The sequence below is a fragment of the Diospyros lotus genome, chromosome 1 (genome assembly GCF_014633365.1).
Source record: "Diospyros lotus cultivar Yz01 chromosome 1, ASM1463336v1, whole genome shotgun sequence".
In the NCBI taxonomy this organism is placed as follows: domain Eukaryota; kingdom Viridiplantae; phylum Streptophyta; class Magnoliopsida; order Ericales; family Ebenaceae; genus Diospyros; species Diospyros lotus.
The window spans coordinates 27,972,537-28,000,521 of record NC_068338.1 but is presented as its reverse complement, the minus strand read 5'-3'; the positions used below and the strand labels follow the sequence as shown (position 1 = coordinate 28,000,521).

The following is a 27,985-nucleotide window of genomic DNA, read 5'->3' as shown; positions in this document are numbered from 1 at the left end:
AAAATTAATAAAACACATAATCATGAAACATTCAAAGAAACAAGTGTACTCCAACACCAATACCAAACACTAAATGTAAACGTTCATGATTTGAAGCTAGCTAATACATGCATGCTATCTTGCATTAAGACCAGCCGAAAGCCAAGAATAATTGAAAAGGGCATCAGATCCAGAAACAGATCAGATCGGTAGCCAAAACCCAGAAGCGACGGAAAAGAACCAAGTCGAGTCGAGCAAGTTAAAATTTCTAGATTAATTAATTAATATTTTACAGACAACAGAAGGTTCGTACAGGCTTCTCATGATGATTAATTTAAGTTCACAACCATGAACAAACGAATACTACTAGTGTATTAAAACGATAGATGGGAAATTCCAAGATGATAGAAAACCCGCGGAGCTTCAACAAGTAACCACTCCAAATCCAATAGTTACTTTGGGACCGGCATAACATAGTGCACCTGGAGAGCACTTTTAAAGTATTACTATTACCAGTCCTGTCTGGTGCAGTGCATAGGGCTATATATATAATATATATAATATATTATAAAAAAGCTAAGAAGACTGGTGGAAACTCACGAAAGATAGGACAGAGCTATAAGCTACAATGCATGAAGAAGCATGGTAAAAACAGCAGCTTCAATCAGATTGCCCGGCTTTGCTCCTCAAGTGCTCCTTGAATCCCATAATATCACCCTCCCACCGGGTCACAGTTTGATTTTGACAAACCCATATCTCATGAGCTACCTGGTTAATGAGCCTGAAGTCATGGCTTACAAGAACCATACCACCGTCCCATTCGTTCAATGCCTCAGCCAGAGAGTCGATGGTTTCAATATCCAAGTGATTCGTGGGTTCATCCAGCAACAGCATATGGGGCTGTCTCCATGCCAACCATGCAAAAATCACACGGCTTCGCTGCCCATCAGACAAATTTTTCATGGGCATCACCTGGGCTTTGCCCGAGAGCCCAAACCTCCCTATTGCTGCTCTCATGCGGTCTTCCTCATTTCCTGGGTACTCTTTTATCATATACTGCAGAGCAGACATTTCCAGGTCAAGTTTCTCCGTCAAATGTTGATGGAACTGAGCAATCCTTAGATGGTTGTGCCGCCGGACCATGCCATCAAGGGGAATCAACTCACCTGTCATCAGCTTCAGCAATGTACTCTTCCCAGCACCATTTGGTCCCACAAGAGCTACTCTTGAGTCCAAATCTACCCCAAAGTCGAGATTCTTGTAGATCAGGTTTTCAGGTGTGTAACCAAATGTGACTTCCACAAACTGTAATACAGGCGGGGGAAGATTTCCTACATCAGGAAATCGAAAAACCAGAACCCTGTCTCTCACCACCTTCTCTGTCAGCCCACCTCGTTCCATTTTTGCTAGTGTTTTCTCTTTGCTCTGGGCCTGACGGGCTAATTTTGCTGATCCATGTCCAAATCGGGCAATATATTCCTTCATTGAAGCAATCTGTTCCTGCTCCCACTTGTATTGTTTCATTTTGTTTTCTTCCAGCTCAGAGCGAGTTTGAACATACTGATCATAGTTTCCTGTGTAAGGCTTCAATTTCTTATTCTGCATGTGGATGATGTTAGTGCAAACACCATTCAAGAAGTCCTGAGAGTGAGAAACCACAACCAAAATGCGGTCAAATTTCTTCAGAGTTTCCTCCAACCATACACAAGCTTCAAGATCTGTCATAGAAAATTAAGAATTGTCAACATAAGTTAACTCCAAATACTAGCAACCATTTTTCATCTTCTTTTTTCTTTCTGGACTGAGGTGTCCTGTGAAGGGGAGGACCATCTAAAACTTAAACAGATCATCATATATAGATGATTACTTTTTAAGACAGCTAATCAAAATCTAAACCACATTTTTCTTGGCAGGTCTAGAAACAAGGTAGGCAGAATTTTCAGCACCGAGGCCATTTGAAAATCTGCGATTGCTTCTCAAATAGTGAACAAGATTCCAACACAACTTCATAACATTGCATCAACCAGTATTTCTTTTGATCAATGTTCCTGCAGAGAGAGGATATTGACCTCCCTGCCAGAGAGAAAGAACTCTTCCATAGACCAACTCCGAAGCATCAAGAGCAGCCAAATAAAGAACAGCAACGAAAAAAAAAAAAAGAGCAAAAATCTTCACCTCCTTGAGCAAAGTAGTGTTAAGAGAACTTACCAAGGTGATTGGTGGGTTCATCGAGCAACAAGATAGTTGGATTCATAAATAGAGCTCGTGCTAAAGCAATTCTCATTCTCCAGCCACCAGAGAAATCACGCGTTCTCTTCTCTTGCATCTTCTTGCTGAAACCAAGACCATACAAGATCTCTGCAGCACGTTTCTCTGCAGTTGAGGCGTCAATAGCTTCCAAACGTTCATAAATGCGGTTAAGAGTTTCTCCACCACCATCCTCCTAAAGCCATACAACAATACAAGGTTTGGGATGAGTTCCTGAGAATGCCAAGCTCTAAACACAAGGTCATTGAATTACTAGCGCAAACCTGCCCAATCAAAGCTTCAGCTTCTTTCTCCAACTTCACCCTCTCCTCATCACAATTTATGACAGCCTGAAGTGCAGACATGTCAGAAGCTTCAATTTCTCTGGTAAGGTGAAAAATATCCATGTGTTCGGGAATGGGAAGCTCTCGGCATCCTATTGCAGCAAGGAGCGTAGATTTCCCACAGCCATTCAATCCAAGCAAACCATAACGTCTGTGAAGACAAATGCAACTAATTGAGATGCATAAAACAAATAGCGATCTTATAATATATCAAGCCTGGGAAATGTCACAAACCTGCCATAATTGAGTTCCAGTTCAGAATCAACTATAAGGTCGTGTCCATGGAAAGTTAGCGATAGAGACTCTATCTGCAATTGCCACACCATTTAGTGTTTAATATAGATCAATAATATGCAGCTTAAATAACATGAGATTATTAATAAAAGAATTTCTGTGTAAAGGATTCTTAATGCACGTTATTACCTCCTCCACAAGAGGTCCAACAAGGTTGAACATTGGGGACCACATTCACACAAGTGGGTTCAAGAAATTAACCCTGGCAACACAGTTGGCAGAACAATCTGGTGACAGAGCCATCTGCTTGCCTAGGCCCTCAGCTAGATGCACCAAGCTATAGCAACAATAAGCTAAAAGTAAGACTCACTAGATGAGAAAGTCTATACATCATGCAGATAACCTTATGTGCTGTGAATATGAATACAAATGAAAATTAGATTCTAAGACTCCATCCAGCTCCAGCTGAGACCTAGAAGACAATGGAAAATTTTGGTTCCCATCATGCCAGAGAGTGACTTCAGGTTCAAGTGCCCTAATGGACCCCAAATGAAAAATGAAATCCGGCCAAGATATCATTCTTTCAACAAAAAAAGGGAATCCATTATAGGTTTTGCAGCCATGTAGTAATTTGAAGAAGATTGCAATTCATGAGTTTATTACATTTGTATTTCGATGAGATAAAAACAAATTCCACGGTGTTTACAATATTTATCTATATCTTTACAGCAATTGAATTCAAACAAAATCCAAGAGTTCTAAAAGTCAGCCAAAGATATAAATATAAGCACAGTTGCAGAAAAGTAACATTTTGATGAACTTACAACAAGACCAAGATAATGCACCAATGTCAGAGCATAATTATCATATCCACAATTTGGATTATTTTCTTAGCTTTGTGACAAATTCCTACAATCAATGGACTAACCATTGGACATGAAACTCTCAAAATAATAGCAAGCATATACTCACAAAAAAGATGTAAACCATTAAATTAAAAAGTCCTTCAAATTTTCAAAAGAAGCAATTAATCTGAAAACACATAATCGAAATCTCTAGCTATCCCTGTAATTTAGTTTTCATTCACATCTTTCATTAAGAAAAAATTTAATGACATCTTGACATCATAAGCAGACTGGCATCCTCGTGCTGTTAGGAGAGCTCCTTGAAAAGAGAGATTACAGATATAAGTTCTTAATGGTTGAAAGGGTGGTAAAAGAATGGATATTTGTATAGGGTTTACTGCTGAAGTCACTAATTTCTTATACATTGTTGCCTTCTAAAAGGGGGAGAAGAAAGAATTTTCCTGTGAAAGAGCGTTGATGATCCTGTTGCTGATATTACAAAAGAAGTAATGTTCCAGTCAATTATCTATCTCAAGTGTGGGAAATGGATAGGAGAACCACTCATGTTTTCCTGCAGCATCATATAGTAGCTTAAACTATTTAATTTTATTCCCCTTCTCAACCCAGACCTGAGAGTCTCTGCAGAAAGGTTTCCTACCATATAGCAACTGAAACCTAAAGGAGAAGGAATATCATTGCATCTGAAGCCACTGCTGTGCATAGCGAGTCTTCAGAGAGTAAAGATGGGAAGAATATTCACAATCTATTATTGGTAGATACTTCAGCAGAGCATAGATGGAAGTCTCCTGGAATTGAAGTGTTCAAAGCCAATGCTGGTGGAGTCTTTGAAGCTGATTTGAAAGAAGGATGAATAATATGGGCAGAACCATACTGTCACTGCTTTTGCAATCAAATGTGACTGAAGCCTTTAGCCTTCAGGTTTGGCAACCACCACTTCTCAACTTATGAGAATAAATGAGCAATTATTAAATGTGATGCCCAGTCCATAGTTCAAACAATTGATCAAGAAATTTCTTGCAGCAGCTCGATGGAGTTATCAATCAAAGATTGCCACAAAAAGCTTAAATTTGTTATATTCCAGGAAATGTAACATGGCATCTCATACTTTGGCCAAATAAGTGCTGCCTTATGGTTCTTCTTAATGATGGTCTGAACATTTACTGGACCAATTGATTGAAGGAACTTCCTGATAGTAGGTCTCCCCACCTAATAAAATTCTAGTACTTATCAAGCACAAACAACAACAAGAAGCCCTAATTCCACTAAGTGGGGTTGGCAACATGGATGAGCCAATAATCATCTTTATCCATGATCTTGTCCTTATTGATGCAAATGGGGAACAAAAAAAGGCAGCATTTTTGCATAGCATGAAATCCTTTTTATTAAAGTTCAAAAGTATTAACATTATTCCAGTCTCTAGACATTCATCCAGGGTCCAACCTAGGTGGGATCCTGATTAGTACAACAAGCTATAACAAAAAATAGTGCATTTCCTTGTTACAAGGGGCATGCTTGTGGAGCTATCAATTAACAAAAGCACTTCTAGTTTTCAGTATACTATTCTACAAAACATGTTTTCTTGAAGAATCAAATTAATGAGAACATATACTTGATCATCCTATCAGTTCTAAAAGAAAACAAACAATGAGAATAGGAACATGATACTTGTGCGTACAAGTTGGCTTTACCCACTGTCACGAAATGAATGGGTCATTCCCGCATTTAATTCCGTTGCATTTTTAAATTCCAGCATTATTGTTCGATAGTAGCTGGTAGGGTAAAACGCTGCCATTTTGGATGTTTAGGCGTTAGCTAAATTAAGGTGGTGATCGGTTGGGTAGGAAGAAGACAAAAAGGAATATAGTTTGTTAGAAGTTGTATCAGGTGCGGGCCCACCTCTGACAGGGGAATATCCCCCCAAACGGCCTATATTTCTGTACCCCTCCATCGTGAGGAAATCATGAATGAGAATTATCAGAATCTGTTTCCTTCCTATTTCTCTCTCACTCTCTCTAAACCTCTCCTCTCTACTCTCTACTCTCTATTCTCCACTCTTACTCACCCAATAACCCCTTCATGGAATTCTTACCAGAGAAAGGATTAATTCCTTCCTCAAGAATGGGGTTGTGACAACTTGGTATCAGAGCAAAGATTCTCGGCCAGAGCTCGGTGACTTAGAACAATGGCGGAAGGAACTCGCATGAAGGACATGGAGACGCGGCTCCAACAGCTGGGAGCGACAGTGATCGAAATCCAGAATAGAATGGATAGGACGGAGTTGGAAGCTAACAGAAACCATGAGGCAGTGATCGCCATGGACTGAAGGATGGAAGACTCTATGGAAGGGCTTGAAAGGAGATTAGAAGGGTCGATCGCACGGGTACGTGAAGAGCTGGGAGCTCAAATCCAGCAATTCATGGTGATGTTTACCCAGCAAAACTGGGTCAGGTTAGCTCCAGACTTTCCACATAGAGGGGAGAATGAACCTCTCTTGCAAAGGGTTATGATTAACCTGGAAGAAAGAGGTCGGGAAGAGTTAGAAATAATAGGAGGAGGAGAGTAGAACCATCACCCTCCAGGATTCCCTATGCCTCGGATGGAGATTCCGGTATTCGAGGGGATACATCCTCGGTGGTGGCTGAGGAAGTGCGAGAGATTGTTCGAATGGTATAATGTACCCATAATACAGAGGGTGAGCCTAGCCACTGCATACTTCAATGAGGTGGTAGACGCATGGTTCCAGGGGTGTTTGAGTGTAAGGAAAGAATACACTTGGGAGGAATTCTTTGAGAAGTTATGTGAACGCTTTGGGGAGAGAAGTGTGGCGGACACCATTGAAGAATTCAGTAAGCTGCGACAGACTAGGAGCGCGGGATCCTATCTCAAGAAGTTCAAGGAGCTTAGATCATATATGGTTAGTCATAACCATCACCTCTCAGAAGCTTATTTCGTGTCAAGCTTCATGAGTGGACTGAGGGAGGAACTCAGACCAATGGTTAAGATGATGAAGCCGCAGACAGTTGAACAAGCTTCAGAAAGTGCTCGCTTACAAGAAATGATGGTGGAGGCCTTGATCAAGAAGCAAAGACAACTGCCCAGAGGATCTAACACCGGAACAACTGGTATGGGGACAAAGGGGTACACCCGTGACGCTAACAGAGGAAACACTGGAGGAAAGCCAATTACGAGTACGAGCTCCATTCCCTATGGGGAGCAGCTACGTGAACAAAGAAGGATAGCTGGCTTGTGCTTCAGGTGCGAGGATAGATATCACCCGGGCCATCAGTGCAAAAGGCAGATCTTACTGTTGGAAGGAGAGGAAGAAGGGGAGCAGGACGAAGTCAAAGAAGAAGGGGTGATGAAGAGGACAATGGAGAGATCTCCCTACATGCCTTAAAGGGGGTGGCCGACAACAAGATCATCAAGGTGGGAGGCCAAGTTAAAGACTGCAATCTTATGATTTTAATTGATAGCGGAAGCACTCATAGCTTCCTTGATGAAAGCACGGCTGAGAAGTTGAAATGCCCGCTCACGGGAACCACTCCCCTGAGCGTGATAGTTGCCAACGGCCAGAGGGTGTTGAGTAATTTCACCTGCAAGGGCTTCTGCTGGGAGATGCAGGGGGAGAAGTTTGAGACAGACTTGAGGTTGCTCCAACTGGGAGGGTGCCATGTGGTCTTAAGAGTGGACTAGATGAAGGGGGTGAGCCCCATCAGCTTCAATTTCAATAGGATGGAGGTGTCATTTGAAAAAGATGGTAGGAGGATGACACTGACCGGGAAGAGCGAGATGGGGGCTTGTAAAATGATATCAGGAAGGAGGCTACAAAGAGTGTTGAAGAGCAAGTGGAGTCAGATAGCTCACCTCTTCTCAACGGTAGCAGCCGAAGGGGATCACATAGAAGCCGTGACACAAGGGGAGATGGGGTTGACAGTAAGCACACCCCAAGGAATGCAAAACCAGGTATGCCACTCGGATGCCCTTAATAAACTGTTGGTGGATTACAAGGATCTCCTTAGGGAACCAAAAACTTTACCCCCTACCCGAATGTTTGACCATAACATTAATCTCAAACCCGGTGCCGAACCCATCAATATTAGAGCATACCGATACCCTCCCAACCAAAAGAACGAAATTGAAAAAATGGTGAGAACCATGCTTGAACAATCCCTCATTAGACCCAGCCAAAGCCCATTCGCTTCTCTCGTCCTCTTAGTTAAAAAGAATGATGGAACATGGAGATTTTGTGTCGATTACCAGCAACTAAATGCCATGACTATTAAAGATAAATTTCCCATACCCTTAGTGGAGGACCTACTAGACGAACTTAAACATGCCAAATTCTTTTCTAAGCTGGATCTAAGGGCAAAATACCATCAAATCAGGATGAAGATTGAAGATATACCAAAAACAACCTTCAAAACCCACCATGGCCACTTTGAGTTCCTAGTGATGCCCTTCGGGCTCACAAATGCCCCGACGACCTTCCAATCCCTGATGAATAGAATTTTTAAACCCTATCTCTGCAAGTTTATATTGGTTTTCTTTGATGACATACTTGTTTACAGCCCCACATTCGACCAACACCTAGCCCACCTCAAAATTATCCTTGAAATCCTGAGAACCCACCAACTTTTTATTAAGGAATCCAAATGTGCTTTTGCCCAAAGGCAGGTGAAATATCTCGGTCACCTCATATCAGATGGCGAGGTTAGTACCGATCCCAGGAAGGTGGAAGCAATGCTGTCTTGGCCGAGGCCCACATCCTTAAAGGCCTTGAGGGGATTCTTAGGACTGACTGGGTATTATCGAAGGTTTGTGCAAAACTACGGAATTATCAGCAAGCCATTGACCAACTTACTGAAGAAGGGCGGATTCAATTGGGTGCAGGAGGCAGAGGAAGCATTCGAGAACCTGAAGGGGGCTATGAGCAGAGTACCGGTGTTGGGCCTCCCAGATTTCGACAAGCCCTTCACTCTAGAAACAGATGCGAGTGGAACCGGGGTAGGGGCAGTGCTGGCTCAAGAGGGAAGGCCCCTAGCCTTCCTGAGCCAGGTGTTGAGTCCAAAACACTTAGGACTCAGCATCTATGAAAAGGAACTTCTGGCTGTACTCATGGCAGTAGACCGTTAGAGGCACTACTTGGAGGGCAACAAGTTCATCATAAAAACGGACCACGAGAGCTTAAAATTCCTACTGCAACAAAAGCTCCAAACGCAACTACAGAAGAAGGGAATGACCAAACTAATGGGTCTTGATTACAGAATTCAATATCGGAAGGGAAAAGAAAACAGGGCAGTTGATGCACTGTCCAGACGTCATGAGGAGGGAGACTTAGCAGCCATAACCACCCTGGTGCCTAAATGGTATCATGAGGAGGGAGACTTAGCAGCCATAACCACCCTGGTGCCTAAATGGTATCAAGAAGTGATTGACAGCTACGAAGGCGACAACAGAGTTAAGTCAATGGTTGAAAAACTGACGATGGGAGCCCAGGAGGTAGAGGGCTACACCCTGAACCAAGGGTTACTGAGGTTTCGCGGGAGGATTGTGATTGGACAAAACCCGAGGATCAAGGAAAGGATCTTTCAAGCACTACACGAGTCTCCGCTGGGAAGGCATTCAGGAGAATAGAATACTTACCTCCGGGTTAAGCAAGTGTTCCAGTGGCCAAAAATGAAAACAGAGATTAAGGAGCTGGTCCGAAGATGCGACACGTGTAGGAGGTGTAAGTCGGAGACAGTGGCCTACCTGGGGTTACTACAGCCCCTACCCATCCCAGACCAGGCCTGGACTAGTGTCTCGATGGACTTTGTAGAAGGGCTCCCTCGATCGGAAGGGAGGGACAACATCCTGGTCGTAGTTGACCGGCTAACTAAATTTGCCCATTTCATCAGGCTAACCCATCCTTACACGGCTCAAGATGTAGCTAAGGTCTTCTTGGATAGGGTGATCAAATTGCATGGGGCTCCTAAGACTATAATCTTGGATAGGGACAAGATTTTCACCAACTTGATGTGGCAGGAGTTAATGAAGTCCCTCGAAACAAAACTAAATTTGTCCACCGCATATCACCCCCAATCCGACGGGCAGACCGAGAGGGTGAACCAGGGTCTTGAAACATACCTGAGGTGTGTGTGTTTGTTGCAGCCCAAGGAGTGGCATAAGTGGTTGTCACTAGCGCAGTGGTGGTATAACACCAGCCACCACTCGTCGATCAAGATGTCTCCTTTCGAGGCCTTATTCGGATACAAACCGCCCCTTCTGCCAGCAGTGGGAGGAAGCTCTAATGTGGCCTCAGTGGAGGAGTATTTGCAACAAAAGAGGGAGATGACACAGCAGTTGAAGCAAGAGCTAGCCTCTGCCTAAAACCGCATGAAGCAAAACGCGGACCGAAGGAGAAGCGAGAGGGAGTTCGAAATAGGGGATCAGGTGTATCTTCGACTGAGGTGTAACCACCTAAAGTCAATTTCTCAAGGGAAGGTCACTAAACTTAGCCCCAAGTATTATGGATTGTTCCCTATTGAGGCTAGAATCGGGAAGGTAGCCTATCGATTGAAGCTTCCCCCAGGGTCACAAATTCACCCTGTTTTCCATGTTTCACTCTTAAAAAAGTCGGTGGGAGCTCAACCAACGAGTTCAGTGCTACCAGCCCTTCCCAAGGAGGTCAGCGCAAGGACCGAACCAGAGGCTGTTGTCGATAAGCGGGTGATATAGAAGCACGGGGCGCCACTCATCCAGGTATTGGTCAAATGGCGAGGGCACACTTCAGAAGACAGTACGTGGGAATACCTTCCGGAATTCCTCAATCAGTTCCCATAAACGGCCAGCCTCCTTAGCATTTCTCAAGGACTAGAAATGGCTAATGGAGGGGGAGTTGTCACGAAATGAATGGGTCATTCCCGCATTTAATTCCGTTGCATTTTTAAATTTCAGCATTATTGTTCGGTAGTAGCTGGTAGGGTAAAACGCTGCCATTTTGGATGTTTAGGCGTTAGCTAAATTAAGGTGGTGATCGGCTAGGTAGGAAGAAGACAAAAATGAATATAGTTTGTTAGAAGTTGTACCAGGTGCGGGCCCACCTCTGATAGGGGAATATACCCCCAAACGTGTACCCCTCCATCGTGAGGAAATCATGAATGAGAATTATCAGAATCTGTTTCCTTCCTATTTCTCTCTCTCTCTAAACCTCTCCTCTCTACTCTCTACTCTCTATTCTTCACTCTTACTCACCCATTAACCCCTTCACGGAATTCTTACCGGAGAAAGGATCAATTCCTTCCTCAAGAGTGGGGTTGTGACACCTACTCAGATTCTGAAACAAATCAAATGATTTTTTATTCTGAATCTCTAATAACTTTGAAAAACAAAGTGCTTTGGGAGACTTGGAAAAAGCCTAATTCTCCATGATTCTTCCATGGGTTTTTTTTTTTTTTTTATGCATTGTAGCATATAGAAAGAAAAGGAAATAGCGATGTTGAAAACTTTTCAGCGGGCAGTTGATTCCAAAGAACACCCAAAAGCCGAGAAAAACAAAAGCATGCTCTCAAAATTTGTAATAATACAGAAAATACAGAAAAGGATGGAAAAGAAAATACAAACAGAAGAAACTAACTCTGCTCTGCATGCCATAGGAAGGAAAATAAAAGAGAGAAGGAGATTTCACAATGCATATGATATAGAGAAAAGGAGACCTAAGAGAGTTGGAAGCAAAGGGAAGAAAAAGAGCAAGGATAACATAGAAAGAAAGAAAACAACCAAACATAAGTGTTGAGGTGTGATACCCAACAAGTCCAAGGCGATGATGTTTTGGTCGGGTAAGTTGTCTATCATAGGCTTCGGCCCAGGATTGATAGTTTTATTGAGAGGTCTAATCCCACAATTAGATGGCCCAACAAGAAGATGGCCCAAGCACACTTGTTTTGGGTTTGAGGAAAGCTGGGCTTGGCCCAGCTGCTCAAAACCAAAGACCAAGCCCATTTGTTCTCAGCCCACAAAACTTTATCACAAAGCCCACATATATAAGTCCTTGTTTGACCTAGCTTCTTCAGTTCTGTTCTCCCAACCGATTCCTACGCAGGTTTGTTTTTCCTTCCCTTATCTTATCTCAATCGTTTCGGATAATCTGATGGTTATCCTCATCCTTGGAGAGATCTTTCCTGGTTCTTGGGAGTTATCTGGATCTTTAAATTGGGGATATAGGAGGTGCTGAAAAAAGAGAGATGCGAGAGAAGAGAGAGTAGAGAGAGAGAGAGAGAGCCGAGAGTGAGAAGAGGGTTCTCCTTGGTGGGGTTTCTTCGTCCTTGTGTGGGTGTGCGATTCTCGGGTGTGGGTTTTGTGTTTGAGGCTGTTTTGGGTGTCGATTGAGTGCGGTTCTTGGGTTGTGCTTGGAACCGATTCTAGGGTACCTATGTGGGTGTCGGACCAATCAAAGCTGAGCCTTGCAAATCCATCTTCTTCTTCTCCATAGCCGAGCATCAACAGGGAGGTTTTTAATGTTCTTGGTTTTTCAGTTTGCTGTTAAGTCCTTTTTTACATACTGTTTTGCTATTTTCTTTGCCCTAAAAATCTGTTTTTGTGGTTGTTTTGCGAGGCACGAACACAACAACAAGAAAAGAAAACAAGTGGCCCACGTTTATATATTATGTTGGAAACGGCTGTCAAATTAGAAATCATTCATCCAATAATAGTTCCAGTGTGCTGTAGCCACATGTTTTGTACTAGGAATATGTCTACAGCCTCTGGATACGTTTGAATGTTTACAGTAATGATCTTTCCTGCTCTTTATTGCAATTTCTTTTTATTGTCTGACAGTGCTTCAAAAACAATCTTGATGCAACAAAAGAAGTCAAAAAATTTGGATCATAAACTCCTTGCTTAGGTTTTAATGTCACCTTCTTGCAACGCTTTTATAATTAATTGAATAAAATTCAACTAAATGCTGCAACTAACGGACACAGACACACATTTCATGTAGGTGCATCATGACTAGGGCAAAAAAGGAAGGAAAAACAATATATTCACCCAACTTAAAATAATGATCGCTCATGTAGCGTCCTAAACCTTTTATTTCCAATAAACACTAAATGAAAGGAAATATTTTTATTGTCTTTTATCTCGAGATGAGACAATCACACAATTAAAATCTCCTTTGTTCCATCTAAATTCATAAATTCAGGTTTCAACAAAAGGCAGGTGTAAATATACATCCCGAACAAAAGGGACACAACAGCCCAAAAACCAGCAACAACACAAAGATCATAACAGTAACTTACAAAACACAAAGCATACCAGCCTAGACAATCACCCAAGACAACCAGGAATTCGAATAACTCACCCGAATATCTCTGGACAGAGGATGAGAACAGAGCACCCCTGTACAAGTCCGATCCGATATCTGAATTGCCTGCAAACCACTGGCCAAGTTACTAGCCGCCGCCGCCTTCGATGATGCCACAGCAGTGGCAGCCTTCCCACCTCTCTTCGCCGCCGCCGCCGCCTTCTTCTGGGCGGCCTTCTTCTTGCTGGCGTCTGACACCATCTGTTCAACTACAAAACGAAAACATTCCAACAATCAACTCTCAATCCAACAAACAAAAAAGAAAAAAAAATATCTAAGCTAATTGGGAAGAGGAGTTCGTGCCAGATACCTTGAGAGATGTAGTAACGAGATCCGACTAGCGATCTAGGGTTTGGTTTAATCGTTTGTGATCAGTGCGCAGAGACAGAGAGAGAGCTGAGTTTCTGGTGGGGATGGAAATGTTTGAACATATTTATAAGGTACGTATGCAATGGAGGGTGGATACGTGTCGACTTCGGAAGGGTTTGCGTTTCTGACCCGGAATCCGGGTGGCGTCGTGAATCTTCTCGCTGGGTAATACCGTAATGGTAACTCTTCTTGGCAAGAGCCAATAGGAAAATAAAGGGCAGAGACTTGGGCCTCTGGGAAGCTTGAGGCCCGTTAACTAAATGGATTCAGCCCAAAATTATCACATCTCTCTTTTTATTTTATCTTTTTGTTTATTTGAAATTTTAATAAAAAAATAGAAAAGAAAGATATACAATTACATATGTGTACGTTTAACAATCACTAAATATACAATGTTTTTAGATAATATGTGTTTAATATATTATATTTTTAGGTCAAAATATTTTTTTATTCTAACTAATATTCTTATATGCATTTTGTTTTAAGTAAAATATATTTATTACATCTTATTTTTAATATTTTTGTTAGTTGGTAATAATATTTTATTAATTGATATAATTATTTTATTTAAAAAATATAGTAAATGAGTGCAATAATTAATATAGATAAAATTAAATATTTTTTATTTTAAGATAAAATATATTTATTATTTATTATTTTTAAATTTAAAACAATTGGCATGAATTGATTAAAAAAAAAAAAAAACACAGAGACACACGATTGGCAATCTAATTGTCACCCCATCCTGCGGAGGAGTGTAGACCTAAAACCCAATTGCTCACCGTCACAGCCCTGCATCTCAGATGCTCAATTAGGATTCTGAAATCAAGTCTCAATCCTCAGTTTCTTCGGCCGAAGGCAGCAAAATCATCTAGGGCTCTCTTCTCGCTTCTTGTTTAGGGCTTCTTGCTTCAGTGAATCAGCGCCTTCATTGTCTGCATGTCGGCTGGGCTTATCTGAGAACTAAATCACATCGCCCGGTACATCTTGCAGTATTCGCCAACGGTAGTAGTCTCCTCCTTTCTGGGTTTTTTAATTTGAGTCTTCCCGCTCCTCTTCCTCCTTTATAATTTGATAACATTTTAGTTTGGAGATTAGTAAGTTTCCTCACGCACGGCAACAAGAAGTTTGAAATTCTGTTCTTTCTGTTACGGCAAGAACAGCAACATACCTGTTTCCGTGTTGAACAGAAACATCGCTGTAAGAGAATGTTGTAGCCAATCTCAACAAGGTTCTGCATTTTTTTAGTTGTTATATTCAGCTTTTTCATTTTTACAGTTTTATAAAAATTGGTTCCTTTTTTTTTTTTCTTTGGTTACGTGAAACAGTTTGTGTATTTTTTAGCGTCCAAGCCATTGGGATCATTAGCTTTTGTTTGTATATACTAATGTGGACATTTCTGGATGCTTTTTCGATTTTTCATTGTACAGTTTTATAAAAATTATTTTTTTTGGTTTACGTGAAACAATTTATGTATTTACGTGAAACGGTGGACGTTTCTGTGTGCTTGTTTGATGATTCAAAAATCGAAAGGTCTAACAATTCCTTGAGATCAAACCACTAGGATTGTGATGGTTTTGACTTCAAATTGAACCATTTAATGCGTCGAGATGAAAATCAATGTATCTCCTTTCCGATGGTCAGCTTGTTTACGTGCAATTTTTTTTTTTTTTTCTTAGCAGAGACAATAAGAGGCACTGTGAGCAATTCATATCTGCTTCCAGAACAGTACTCGAAACTGAGTTTTTTTTTTTTTGTATACTATTGTAGTAATTTGAGAGCCAATTTTATTATTATTATTACAAAAGTTAAGTTATAGTCCGGGATTGGGGGGTTTGGGATCCTTGTACCCATTGGGGGCGGGGATGGGATTGAAAATTTGTACTCCTCTAGGGCATGGGGCAGGGGTACGGGGAGTTGGGGTAAGGGATGGGATGAGCAAAACTCAACACCTCCCTATCCCATTGCCATTCCTACCGCTGAGATGAGACTGAAACATTTCTTGCTCTATATATGTCACGACAGATTTCTATAGCAAAATCGTACAAAGATTAGTCAGTTCTTGCCCTCATTGTCTCTGTCCAGTTTCCTCTGTATTTTTTCTTTCAACATACTTATTTGCAAAGATTCTTTGTTTATAACGTTTGGGGTTGACCCCAAACATTAGATTTATCCTGTTAGTAATGTCTTTTCAAACAATTTCAAGAGAGTATACAGTATTATGAATCTCTATTGAAATTCCTTATGTATCTCTATACCAATATCCCTGCACATATATACGCACACATATGTACGAGTGAATTGTAGCTGAAGAGTTGGTTATATAATACTCTAGACTTATGTATTTGACCTTGTTGAAGAGGACCTTGTACTTGATACAGAAATATATGATTTAAGCCTAACTTAATGTGCTACAGGTTTTGTTTTCTTTAAACACATTGGAAAAGATTTTGATGTTCAGTTCACAACATGCTTGAAGCTCTCTATTAGTCATTCTTAAGGAGAAGTTGTTGATTTATATGTACATATATTTAAGTACATCCAAGAGAATATTCTTTCCTTGTCAAAAAATTAAAATTTGGTGCTTCAGATTTTTCTTTATTGCGCAGATAGTAAATTTGCATTGCATGTAGAAGGATATGAACAGTTGAAAAGGATTGTTGAAGTTCTGTTTTAGTGGTTTAAATGCTATGTGCAATAAGCTTGAGAAAAAAAACATGAAAGATAAAAGGATACTGGAATTGCTCTGTAGTCCCCTGCCCTTGGACATCACCCTTAGGATTCAGATTGCATAACATTCAAACAAGTTTCAAAAGCTTGGTATTATATTTTGAGCTACCAATATTAGCTTTTATAGTCAGTAAGGTATTGATAGGATGCAGCAGATATTTCTCATTTTGATAGGGTTTTAATGCAAATGTTTATGGCTGCTTCACTTGTAGGTATTTTGTTCATAATTGATGAACATCGTAGAAAAGCTCTAAGGCTGTGTCCATTCAGGGCCGGACCTTCCATGAGAGGCCCATGAGGCAGCTGCCTCAGGGCTCATGGAAACTTCACTACTTAGGGGCCCATAAATAAAAAGCATTCCCATTTGTAAGGGCCCGTTTCCCAGCCGCCCACCCTCTTCCCGTCTGCAAAGTTTCTCCCTCCCTCTCTTTCGCTCTGCTGCCCTAGACCAGTAGACCTACCTCTCTCGCTCCGTCGCGCCTCGCCCTCGCTCGCGCCTCTCGCTTCTCGCTGCTACTCTGTCGTCGGTCGCTCACTGCCTCTCTCTCCTCTTGCTGAGCCGTCGCCCTTCGCCCTCACCCTCTCGCTCTCGCCCTCAACCTCGCCCTCACCCTCTCGCTCTCGCTGCTCGGTCGGCGGTCGCTCGTCCTCACCAGCTCGCCTCGCCCTCGTGGCCGATGGCTCGCTGCTCAGTCGCTCGCCCAGCAAGCATCGCCTTTCGCTGCTCTGCTCAGTCGCTCGCCCTTGTGGGTTGTGGTTGACCGGTGGCTCGCTGCCTCTTGCTCCATTGCTCGCTGTCACTGGTGGCTCGCTGCCTCTCGATTGTCGATTGGTTTATTAGATTCACTCTTTCAGATTTGCTTCAACTTTTAGCGGTTACATTTGGGGGTCCATTTTTTACATTTCGCCTCAGGGCCCCCAAAACTCAGGCACGACACTGTGTCCATTTTCAAAGTTCTCTTTAGAGTTCAACTTTAGATAGTCATTAAGACGTTAATTATTAAACAATTTCCATGCTCTCAATTTGCCAAAACCTTGGGTTTCTTGTTTGACGTGTTGAAAACTGTAAAACTTATTCAACCACCTGCCCTGTTATTTCACACATTGAAGAGTTTTACATCTTGAATGCTCTAAGTTACATGTTACTAACAATTTTAGGCTGACTATGAATGGTCTGAAAATTTCATGGATACGATTGTTCTCTTCTTATTTTCATCAGAACATTAGGTTGTGTCCTGTTTCTGAATATAGTTTCTTGAAGGGAAACTCAAGGAAAATAATAGAGGAACAGGTCTACAAAATGAGATCGTGTTGGGTTGAGCACATGGACTGGGTTCCTCTTTGCTGTCTCAGTCCTCATACAGACACACTCTTCAAGTTCCTGTCAAGCCCTCAGATTATGGCTAGACAATTGAGGGAATTCCGAGAAAGAAATGAATGTAGGAAGACAGTTAGAATGAGGGAGGGAAAAAAAGAGAATGAGAGGGAATGAAAGAGAGAACGAGAGAGAGAGAGAGACTTTTGTATTATTCTCCAATCCTCCTTCCTCATACTGCTGTAGGTCTCTTATAGAGCCTCCAGCAACCATAACAGCATTCTAACAATGTAACAGCTAACTAACATAACAGCCAAAATAGTAAGCTAATTCCCTAACCACTTAACCCCATCTAGTTAGCAACTAACGGCACATACAAGTAGTTATTAACAACCATTTACTGATTCACCCCTAGGGTCGTGACAGCTCCTTCTCTAGGGAATTTTAACCCCTTTAATAAATGAGTAATTTCCTATTCTTGAGATGGTTTTGGCCCCCAGGGGTTTGGGTTTGGGTCTCTCTCTCTCTCTCTCTCTCTCTCAACAATTTTATTTCATTTTTTTCCTTCTCCAGCAATTTATGGTGATCTTCTCCTCCTCCTTTTTTTTTTTTTTTGAAATAAAGTAATATTCATAATTTAATTGAAACAACACAGTCCTTCACAAGTTACAAGATTCTAGAAACAGCAATATAAAATACATTGCATCCATAAACATTCTCTATGATTCCATCGATTTGACCAACCCTGGTATCATCAAATCGGAAAAGAAAATTACCAGCCTCATCAATCGACCATCCCGCCAAGTGCATCGACCATTGAATCCACATGATTTTAAAGGCAACCCATGATTCCTTATTGCACATATTTACACTTTGTTCAAGAACTCATAATTCTTGCAAAAGAATCATACTGCCGAAAATTTATTCTTTAGGGGAAATTCTGAAGAGCAAAAATAAAAGATAATCTCTTTAAAGAAACTTTTTCTTTGGTTTAAAATAGTAAGCATTAATGTTTTGCTCTTTCTTCACTGTGCACAATAGCTCAGACTTTTTATTCTAAATGTCAGCATGTTTTCCTTAGACTTGAATTTAATGCTTGTTAAATTGAGTTTTCTAGTTCAGTTAGCATAATAGTTACAGGAAAGGATGGCCCTTTCTAATACAAATTAAGATTTTGGAGCATTTCTTGATTTGTGCATCTCAATTGTGGATTTTCTTTTAAAAGATCATTCACCAGATATGCAATTATCTAAAGAGTTAACCTGAACAGGTGGTTTAATATTATTGAAAGTTTGTGGACCATCTTGTTCTTCATTTCCATGTGGAACCTTGGTGTGAATCCACATTTAATTCAACTTGGCAATCTAGTGGATAATGCCAAGCTCAGTCGGGGATTTTTTTGGTGTTAATCCAGATTTATAATACTGTTATCTCTAGTTGGGGTGAGTGGTAATGGGTATAGCCAAACAATATTGTAGTACACCTGTTTTGGAATGAGGAGTATACAACAATAACAATCACAAACCTTAATCCCACTAGGTAAGGTGAGTGGTTATGGATATACCCAAACAATATCGAAACACCTTTATGGGTATACAATAATAACAATCACAAGCATTAATCGCAGTGGATGGGGTGATGGGTATTACACAAACAATATTGTAACACACCTATCTTGGAGTGATGCCTTTTTAATAACAATACTAGAACTTTTACCCAAAAAAGAAAAAAGAAAAAAAGGAAAACACTGTATTTAACATAATAACTTCTTTACTCTTACAAAATTGGGAATTGCTACAAAACCCATTACTTGCTGTGATACAACAAAGTCATTTAGCATGTGCTGGAACCCTCTAGATCTTGTGTCTTGATCACTAGGATACAGGTTGCACTGTGATACAACAGCTCTTGTTTTTCCTAGTATCCTTTAGACCAGGTACATTAGGAAAACAGATTTACTCATCCTGACCAATCAACCAGCCCAGTGGGGAACAAACATCAACCATTCTACCTCTCTCCCTCTGCTTCATCCTCACCCTGTCATTTTCAGATTCTTTGATGCCTTTTACAACTTTCTTTCAACCCCAACCAACACTTCACACACTCTTCTTACACTAGGTACTTCTATCCTCCTCTTGGTTTTGGCAATATGGAAACTGAATTTCAAGTGAGTTTGGTAGGAAATATATATGTGAAGGGAAAATCTTTGGTAGGGAATGTGCTTGTAAAAAATGACTTTGAATAGGAAGTTGAGGGAGCTGTCATTTCAGGATTTGAACATTCAATGAAACTTTGTCTATTAGATGTGAGAAGGCGGCAGTACATTATATCTTCTACAGATGAGATATTTCTGTATAATTTTTTTTCTGTAAATTATTTCTGTATAAATTTTTAAAAAGGGCTCCATGATCAGTATCATGGCACCAACTTATACATATTATAGGCAGATGGAAACTTGATACATTCTGCTTTGGAGTGGAGGTATGGAAATCATCCTCCAGCCACAAGTTCTAATCTAGATGACACCATACAATAGATGAATTGATTGTTGGTCGATATTGTTGGGAAAAAAATAAGATGGAAAACAAAAGATCCAATCACATTCAAACACAAGAGATTTTTATGTGAAAAACCCTAAAAGGGAAAAACCACGGCAGTCGGGATGATAGAGAAAAATATCACTATGTAGTAAAATTTACAACTACAAAACTCAGTATTCTCTCTCTAAATTCAAGTCCCAATTACACCTAATTCCTAGCTCTCATTGGTCTCTCAGAAGTGATTTGCACACTTTGAATAACAAGCCAAGTATCCTATTTATAGACTAGTTTCCTTGTTCACCAAGGTTAAGGTTTTCTTGCCTAATAACAATTAACAACTGACTAGTAAATAGGATTACACACTAAACAGGAAACCAATATTAGGAATTGGAAATAATTTTCAAGACTAATTAGGATTTCTCGCTGAAAATCCCAACAAACCACCACCTTAGCGAGAATTCCTAAAAACATTTGCCCATTCTCTGACGAAAACCATGGCTATCTATTACCAATAATCACCATGATCTTAATCACCAAGATCCCCACCATAAAAGGTACGACCACTTAGGCACATATTGCCCTAAGATTTTCACAACACAATGTCAAAAAATACCTTGCTAAAAACCTATGGTGCAACCTAGACATGGCCAAAATTGAACCGGACCGGCGGTTCGAACCGGAACCGGACCGGCTGGAACCGGAACCGGAACCGGACCCGAAACCGGCCGAACCGGAACCGGAACCGGAACCGGACTGAACCGGCGAAATTCGGTCCGGTTCCGGTTCAAGGTTCCGGGGAACCGGAACCGCCGGTTCCGGTTCCGCCGTTCCGGTTCCGCGGAACCGGAACAACCCCCCCTCCCCCCCCCCCACCACCCCCCCTCCCCCCCCCCCGTGCAGCACCCCCCCCCCCCCCCCCAACGGTCCAATTTCAATTTTATTAATTTTTTTTTTTAATTTTATAATTCCTATCTATATATACCCCTCCCTCCCCCACTCATTTTTCACACTTTCTCTCTCTCTCTCTCTCTCTCTCTCAAGTCTCAAGCTATTATTCTCTCAATTTTGTCTCTCATTTAATATTTCAATTTCAATTTCTTCAATCTTCTCATTTTTTTATTTATCAATTTATTCAATTATATTGTTAATTATTTATTACTTGTTACCATATCCAAAATTGAATACAACAATATTTAAAAAAAATTAAAAAAATTCGGTTTGAACCGGAACCGGAACCGTTGACCGAACTGGCTCAAACCGTTGACCGAACCGGTCCAAACCGTTGACCGAACCGGCACGAACCGGAACCGGAACCGAACCGTCCCAAACCGCCCTTGGGCGGTTCGGTTCAGGTTCAAAGATTTCTTGAACCGGAACCGGCGGTTCATGAACCGGAACCGGCGGTTCATGAACCGTGGCCATGTCTAGTGCAACCCCCATGCTTGACTTCCTTGGGAACTCTTCAACCATCGACATCCTTTCCACCACACACCTTACATCATCGTCAAGTCAATGCCCGTGTGCAAACTTGTGGACCTACTAAAAGTATCACATCCTCTGTCATGGCAACTTTGGTGGTCTAGCGACATGCCATGAGGATGTATATGCCATCCCTTTAGAGGAAATCTTCATCTTCCACAATATTGAGAGATGAACTTCCAACATCACAATCTTTGGAGCCCTTTGCCAGACTTGCTCCGTCAGCGCGACAATCCCTTTTCACATGACCGGATTGTTTGCTTTTTTAGCATATCACTTTCTTCTTAGAGTTCTCCTTCCAATTTCTGACAAGTGCTAAATCTTCAGAAGTTTTATCTTCACTTCTCATCCTCTTTTCCTCAGAACACCTCCTTAAAACTTATAGTTGGACCCCCATGCATCAAGATAGGCTTCATGTGTGCATAGGAAGGTGGAAGTGACCATATGAGTTTCAACACTTTGTCATCGTCTTCTATTTTAAATCCAATTGATTCTAGTTTAGCAACAATTCCATTTAGCGCCCCCAAATGATTAGAAATTTTCATACCTTCAGTCATCTACAATTTGTGAAGCTGTTCATTCAAATAAAATCGATTGCAGATGCTTTTTGCTTGATACAATTCTTCAAACCTCTCCCAAAGTTCCTTCGCACCAGATATTCCTTGAACATTAGCAAGAACATTCTTGGCTAGGCATAATCGAATTGTACTTGCAACCTTCAAATCAAATTCCTCCCAATCATCATCGCTCATAACGGATTTTCCAGAACTAGCACCAGTCGTTTCTTTACCAAATTTTTCTGAGCCTTCAGGAGTTGGTTTGCCCTTCAACACCTTGTGTAACCTGCATTAAATCAAGATATCCTTGACTTGTATTTGCCACAAGCCAAAATTGATCTCCCCATCGAACTTTTCACAATCAAATTTCAACATGCTTAATATATTTTTTGTGTACTAGGTGACCGATAATCAAAGCTTTGATACCACCTGTTGGGAAAAAAATAAGATTGAAAACAAAAGATTCAATCATACTCAAATACAAGATATTTTTACGTGAAAAACCCTAAAAGGAAAAACTACAGCCGTCAGGATAACAGAGAAAAATATCACTATATAATAAAGTTTACAACTACAAAGCTCAATATTTTATTTCTAAATCCAAGTTTCGATTATACCCAATTCCTAGCTCTCACTGGTTTCTCATAAGTGATTTACACATTTTGAATAACAAGTCAAGTATCTTATTTATAGACTAGTTCCCTTGTTCACTAAAGTTAAGGATTTTTTGCCTAACAATAATTAACAACTGACTAGTAAATAAGATTACACGCTAAACAAGAAACTAATATTAGGAATAGAGAATAATGTTCAAAACTAATTAGGATTTCTTGCTGAAAATCCCAAAGATATCAATAATTATATAAACCATGGGTTCATATGGGCAGATGGAAACTTGATACATTGTGCTATGGAGTGGAGTTAATGGGAATCATCTTGCATTCACAAGTGCTAAACTAGATGCTACTGTACAATAGATGGATTGATTGTTGGTTGATACCAATGGTTGAACTTTAACCGCAGGAATTTATAGTATTAGACATGATACCTTTTATAGGGTTGAAATAATGTGAGCTGATTCTCTTTGTGATTTTGGCTCAGGAGAACATTTGCCGTCATCAGGTGGATGTGTTGATTTGGGCTTATTTAAGTTTGGGCAGTGTCACTAAAATGTTATGCAAATCAGGGAGGCCTGTGATTGAGAAAGAATTGTAGAAGAAACTCAAGGGGGAGAAGGAACAGTGTATTATGTAAAATATAAAATAAGCAATTGAAGTATGAAAACTGTTTGAAGTAATTAAGGTGTATGATGTGAACATAGTTTTAGCTGGTTTTGATAGGAAAAATTTCTGCATACCGTGGTCTATGGGACAAATAAATGGCAAAAGTCCCTGGCCTTTAGGATGCAATATGGTGGCATATGAGAGGACTTAAATTTCTATTTCCTTTCCTTTCCTTTCTATGATTGATTCTTTTTCGTTAGCTCCTCATCGTACTGTGGGAAACCATGTATTTTAGATCTGATTAATTTTGACCATGAAACAGAACATTGGAGCTTCATGAGAGATGACAGTGCTGAAGAGGTATGTGCTAAGATTGTTCATATCGTTGAAGTACATCACAGCAAATGTGGTGGACAGGAACAATGGACGCATTGTTGCAACGGCATCAACAGTTGAACATTCTCTCAAGAGCACGCTGGAGTGCGGCCGGTCTTGTAATGCAAAGGCAGCGGCTGTTGTGGGAGAGGTGTTGGCAATGCGACTGAAAGTGGAGGGTCTCAATCAGGGTCAGGGAAGAGGAATCCATGTCGATGTTAACAAAGAGATCGAGAAGAAAGGTTTAAGAACCGAACTAAGGTCTGGGCCATTGTGAATGCCCTCAAGAACAATGGAGCCAAACTCATTCTTGATGATGATGACAATGGCACTTCACGACCAAGGTACTAATAAATTCTCATGTTAAATTTGATTAGCAGGCAGCCAGCTGATATCATAAACTCATATCTGTGTGTGTGTATAATTAGAAATTAGAATATTTGTTAGCTGTATCGATATTTTAAATGTTAGAATATAAGCTGACAGATAAATCCATATTGCGCTACTTTTTTCTTTGGTACCTATGAAAAAGGTGCAACACGAGGGTCACTGGTCCTACCACTGCTCTTACCAAAACATGCATAACATCGGACTTTAAGAGTTCCCGGGATCACCCATGTTACACCACTCTATAGGTGACAAGTAGACAAGCTCATGACCCACATGTTTCTCATTTCTCGAGTGTTCATTTGGGCTTTACATGCAAGTTCTTTTTTAGTGAGTTTTAGGGTCCATTATGACCCTAGTTCTGGTATATTATATAATATATGATATATTTTTACTGAATATATGAGTGGGTGCAATATTATAGTTCATTTACATTATAGAAATTATCCTTAAAACTGGCATAACGTGTATGGCGGCCGCGCGTGCTTTCCTAGAGAATCATGGCTTGGTGGTGTAGTGGCGGTATAATTTCCCCTCATCCTACCTTCTCCTTGCAGGTGTGTTCGATTAATCGACTGATAAACGATTTTCATTATTAGAATTTCAAGTTTAAAATTTTTAAATATAGGAATGGCTATTTCACCAGGATAAGTATAAAAATAAATCAATAATTAAGCTTATAATCATGTACTTCAATAATTTTATTTATGAATCATGTGTCCAAATGTAATCTAAGCTTGTTTGCTAATTCAAGTTTATTGAACCGAGTTTTCAGTGCTCATAAGTGATTCAATTCATATGTAGTAATCAAATAAATGGTCAAGGCCAAGGTGATAACACAAAGGGACCTGATCAGCTTTTACCTTCTTATTTAGGGAAAAGATAAACTAAAACTACGCCAAGAGACAAAAGAAGAAGGAAGCAAGCATGTGTGGCCGTAAAATCAGGGGGTGGCCCATCGGCCTAGTGGGCGTCGGATCGGGCCGGAAAAAGTTGGGCTGATGTCGGCCACTCCTTTTGGCTCCTCCTTGCTCGATGTTGAAATAACAATTTTTGTTATATAAATACAAATATTCAGTTATGATATTTTTAATAAGAACACAAAATATAATATAACAATACATAAAAGTGTGATGCTAATTAATAAACTGGCTTCTGTACAAGGACAGTAATCTGTAGTTTGAGAGTGGCATCAGTATCAACCCTCCAGTTGAGGGGGAAAAATACCCACTTCATTGTTCTTTTCACGCTCTTAGACAAGATTCGGACCATAAAAATCATTATCCATTTTAAAACCTTCTTCTAAAAGGGGTACAGTCCCCGTAGTAGCTGAAAGGCATAGTCCCCGTCGTAGCTGTAAATAGATGGATTTGGATACTCAGTTGGATCGTAGTGCATTACATTTTCCTTAGCCGTCGGCGGCGGACTTCCTCTGTTTCCGGCCTCGCTTATTCTCAGAGCCACCGTGGTCTAAATCGCCCAATATTGGTGGGGATGGGGTTATCTCCACCGACGTCTTGAGCTTCTTCTCCAATTTCTCCTTGACGGCGTTGATGACGTCCATTGTCCCTGTCACGCTGACCACCGCCTTCCCCATTTCATCACTGAAGATTTCGCAAGAATGACAGCCTGCAGAGAATCGAAGCATGAGGATGGTGTACGGAAACAAGGAGAGGCTGTGGAGTAGATAACGATAGTCTCACCTTTGTTCTTGGCGACGCTTTTACGAATCTGGCGGAGATGTCCGCCGCACCCAGAGCAGGGCACTGCCATCTTCAGCTCCGCCGTCGTCACTGGAGGCTGAGTGAGAAAGTCACATACCCAAACAAAAGTAGACAATTAATTTTAAACCAAACATAAAATTCCACGGCCAATTGAGGTTTGGAGGGCAAGAAATACTTTGTTGGATTTGTTGCCGTCTAACTCTTTCCCCGCCGCCTTGGTTGCTCCATCGCAGCCGCGGACGACCATGTCTCTCTCCTCCCCTCTGCCGCCTTCTGCGGGGGCAATCTCCACGGATTTTTTGAACTTCCTCGCCAGCAAATCAGCCAGAGCCCTTATCATGTTCGTCGTCCCTTTAACTGTCAGCGTTTTCGCCTGCTTATCAATGGATACAAGATCGCATCCTGCAACAACAGACTCCATTAGCGAGGGGATTGCGCGGAAATGATAAGTAAATATCGACCTACCTGCGAAGTTGGTGACGGTTCTGGAGATCTTCTTGGTGCATCCCTCACAGTCACAGCACAGATCCATCAATAACGCCGCCGTCCTCACTGGAGGCTGTGAAGATACATCCGATAACAGCAACAAAACAAGACCAATGAACTTGATTTAGATTGATTGAGACCTAGAGATCCATAAGCGGAGAGAACAGGGGAGTGAGTCGAATGACTCAGTGAGTCACCTTTCGGGCATCGGTGTGATCTGAATTTTCCGGTTGCTTCCCTTGGGCAGCCTTCTCTGCCTTTCCGCCGCCGTGGCCGTCACTGTTGTTCTCGACGCTTTTCTTCTTGTTTTGTGGGTAGTCCATTTCCACTTGTCCTTCTTCTGGAATAGTTCTCTTGTTGTCCCTGTTTCGACGGTCGTTGAATTGCAACCCTCCATCGGGGCTAATTTTATTGCTATTCTTCTTGTTCCTCCGGGTCTTCGTCCTCAGCCGCCGTTCGCTGTACTCGCTGTCGCTTCCGGCCTCGCTGCTCTTCTGCAATTAATCAATCAAAACATAAAAAAATGCATCAAAACTGAGTTCAACCTGAAACATAGAGAATGCGAGTTTGATTTGTCAAGAGAACAAAATGCGAATTGAACAGAGACTCACATGACCCATTGTGATCAGGCAATCTTCTTGTCTTGGATTTGGTAGGTCAAAGCGATGAACGCAAGATGAGAAAAGTTGGGGTATATATAGGATCGAAACAAGTCGAGCAGCTCGTATTGGAAGAAGCTTCAAGGCGCCTTGCTTGGCAAGTTTCGCGGAAGGAAGAGACAACCCTAGTAGTAGTAATGTTCCTTGGCCAGCAAGCCATGATTCATTGATTGCCTATTCAGAATTGATCTTTTTTATATAGAAAAAACTTTTCTTAAATGACCTAATAATAATAATAATATCTTTATAATTATAAATTATTATTATTATTATTTAAGAGATATCTAGTTCATTCTAGAATTTACCTTCTATTTACCGGAATAGAAACCATTCCCATATATTTTTGTTAAATGATGATGCGTTGATTGGGCCTCCTTTTCAAGAGGTTGAGTTCCCTTTTGCTTTTAAACTCATCGCACCAACCACCACTCATACTCTCTCTTTCTTCCTCAATCAATCCTACCGACCCAACTACTTGAATTTTTGTAAATGATAAATAAAAATCTTTATTTTTTTTTATTTAAAACTAATTTAATTACAATATTTTAAAAAATACTAAATAAATTGTTGTACTTTTAAATCTTAGCACAAGTTAGCTATTTTAGTTTTAGTTTTAGTTTTTTTTTTTTTTTTTTGCCCAGTATCATCTAACAATACTTTTATTCTATTATTATTAACAGTGCTAACTTCATCCTCAATTAAAATAAACATATGTAATGACAACTATTCAAAGTTTAAGCTTAAACCTATCCCCAATAATCTATCCCATTCCTAATCTATTAGATGATGATTTAATAATAAGATCCATTTGTATTTGGACTACATATCATCATGATCAATTTGGACGAAACAAGTCTAGACTACTCAATTCTTTCTAGCTTCTGTTATTGTAACTCAATTGGTCATAATAATAAAATAATAATAATAATAATAGCTTTCTATTTCTTTTAATTTTTCTTTTTTTTTTTTGTTATACTTAGCATCATTTTAACCATATTATCTATACTATATATTATCTAAACAAATATCATGTTTTGCTATCATGAAACTCTGTTAATAAAGTGTTTTTTTTATATACTTACAATATATTTTGATTAAAATATAAAAATTAATTATGTTAATAAGATTTAA

The 27,985-nt window shown here is 40.5% G+C and overlaps 3 protein-coding genes across 4 annotated transcripts; 1 reads left to right on the top strand and 2 right to left on the bottom strand.

Moving 5' to 3' along the window:
• Nucleotides 1-229: 229 nt before the first annotated feature.
• On the bottom strand, nucleotides 230-13,482 carry LOC127791814 (ABC transporter F family member 1-like). Of its 2 annotated transcripts, none has more exons than XM_052321916.1 (6): nucleotides 13,321-13,482; nucleotides 13,008-13,219; nucleotides 2,805-2,878; nucleotides 2,511-2,721; nucleotides 2,188-2,422; nucleotides 230-1,697 (listed from the first exon to the last, which is right to left on the bottom strand). In XM_052321916.1, exons 2-6 carry the CDS (start codon nucleotides 13,209-13,211, stop codon nucleotides 640-642), a joined length of 1,782 nt encoding a protein of 593 aa, XP_052177876.1. In that variant the 5' UTR covers nucleotides 13,212-13,219; nucleotides 13,321-13,482; the 3' UTR covers nucleotides 230-639. The 2 variants fall into 2 exon arrangements, with proteins under 2 accessions (XP_052177876.1, XP_052177886.1); XM_052321926.1 differs by lacking the exon at nucleotides 13,321-13,482 and adding an exon at nucleotides 2,994-3,141 and having other exon boundaries at nucleotides 13,008-13,156.
• A 610-nt stretch (nucleotides 13,483-14,092) lies between these two features.
• LOC127791865 (uncharacterized) lies at nucleotides 14,093-24,118 on the top strand. Its single transcript, XM_052322014.1, is given in 3 exon segments — nucleotides 14,093-14,384; nucleotides 23,546-23,837; nucleotides 23,840-24,118. Coding segments are annotated over 2 exon segments (381 nt in total). The 5' UTR covers nucleotides 14,093-14,384; nucleotides 23,546-23,566; the 3' UTR covers nucleotides 23,950-24,118.
• Nucleotides 24,119-25,093: 975 nt separating this feature from the next.
• Nucleotides 25,094-26,981, bottom strand: LOC127791858 (heavy metal-associated isoprenylated plant protein 3-like). The gene is made up of 6 exons (XM_052322003.1): nucleotides 26,807-26,981; nucleotides 26,393-26,689; nucleotides 26,175-26,268; nucleotides 25,885-26,111; nucleotides 25,689-25,785; nucleotides 25,094-25,614 (listed from the first exon to the last, which is right to left on the bottom strand). Exons 1-6 carry the CDS (start codon nucleotides 26,813-26,815, stop codon nucleotides 25,394-25,396), a joined length of 945 nt encoding a protein of 314 aa, XP_052177963.1. The 5' UTR covers nucleotides 26,816-26,981; the 3' UTR covers nucleotides 25,094-25,393.
• Between the last annotated feature and the right edge of the window lie 1,004 nt (nucleotides 26,982-27,985).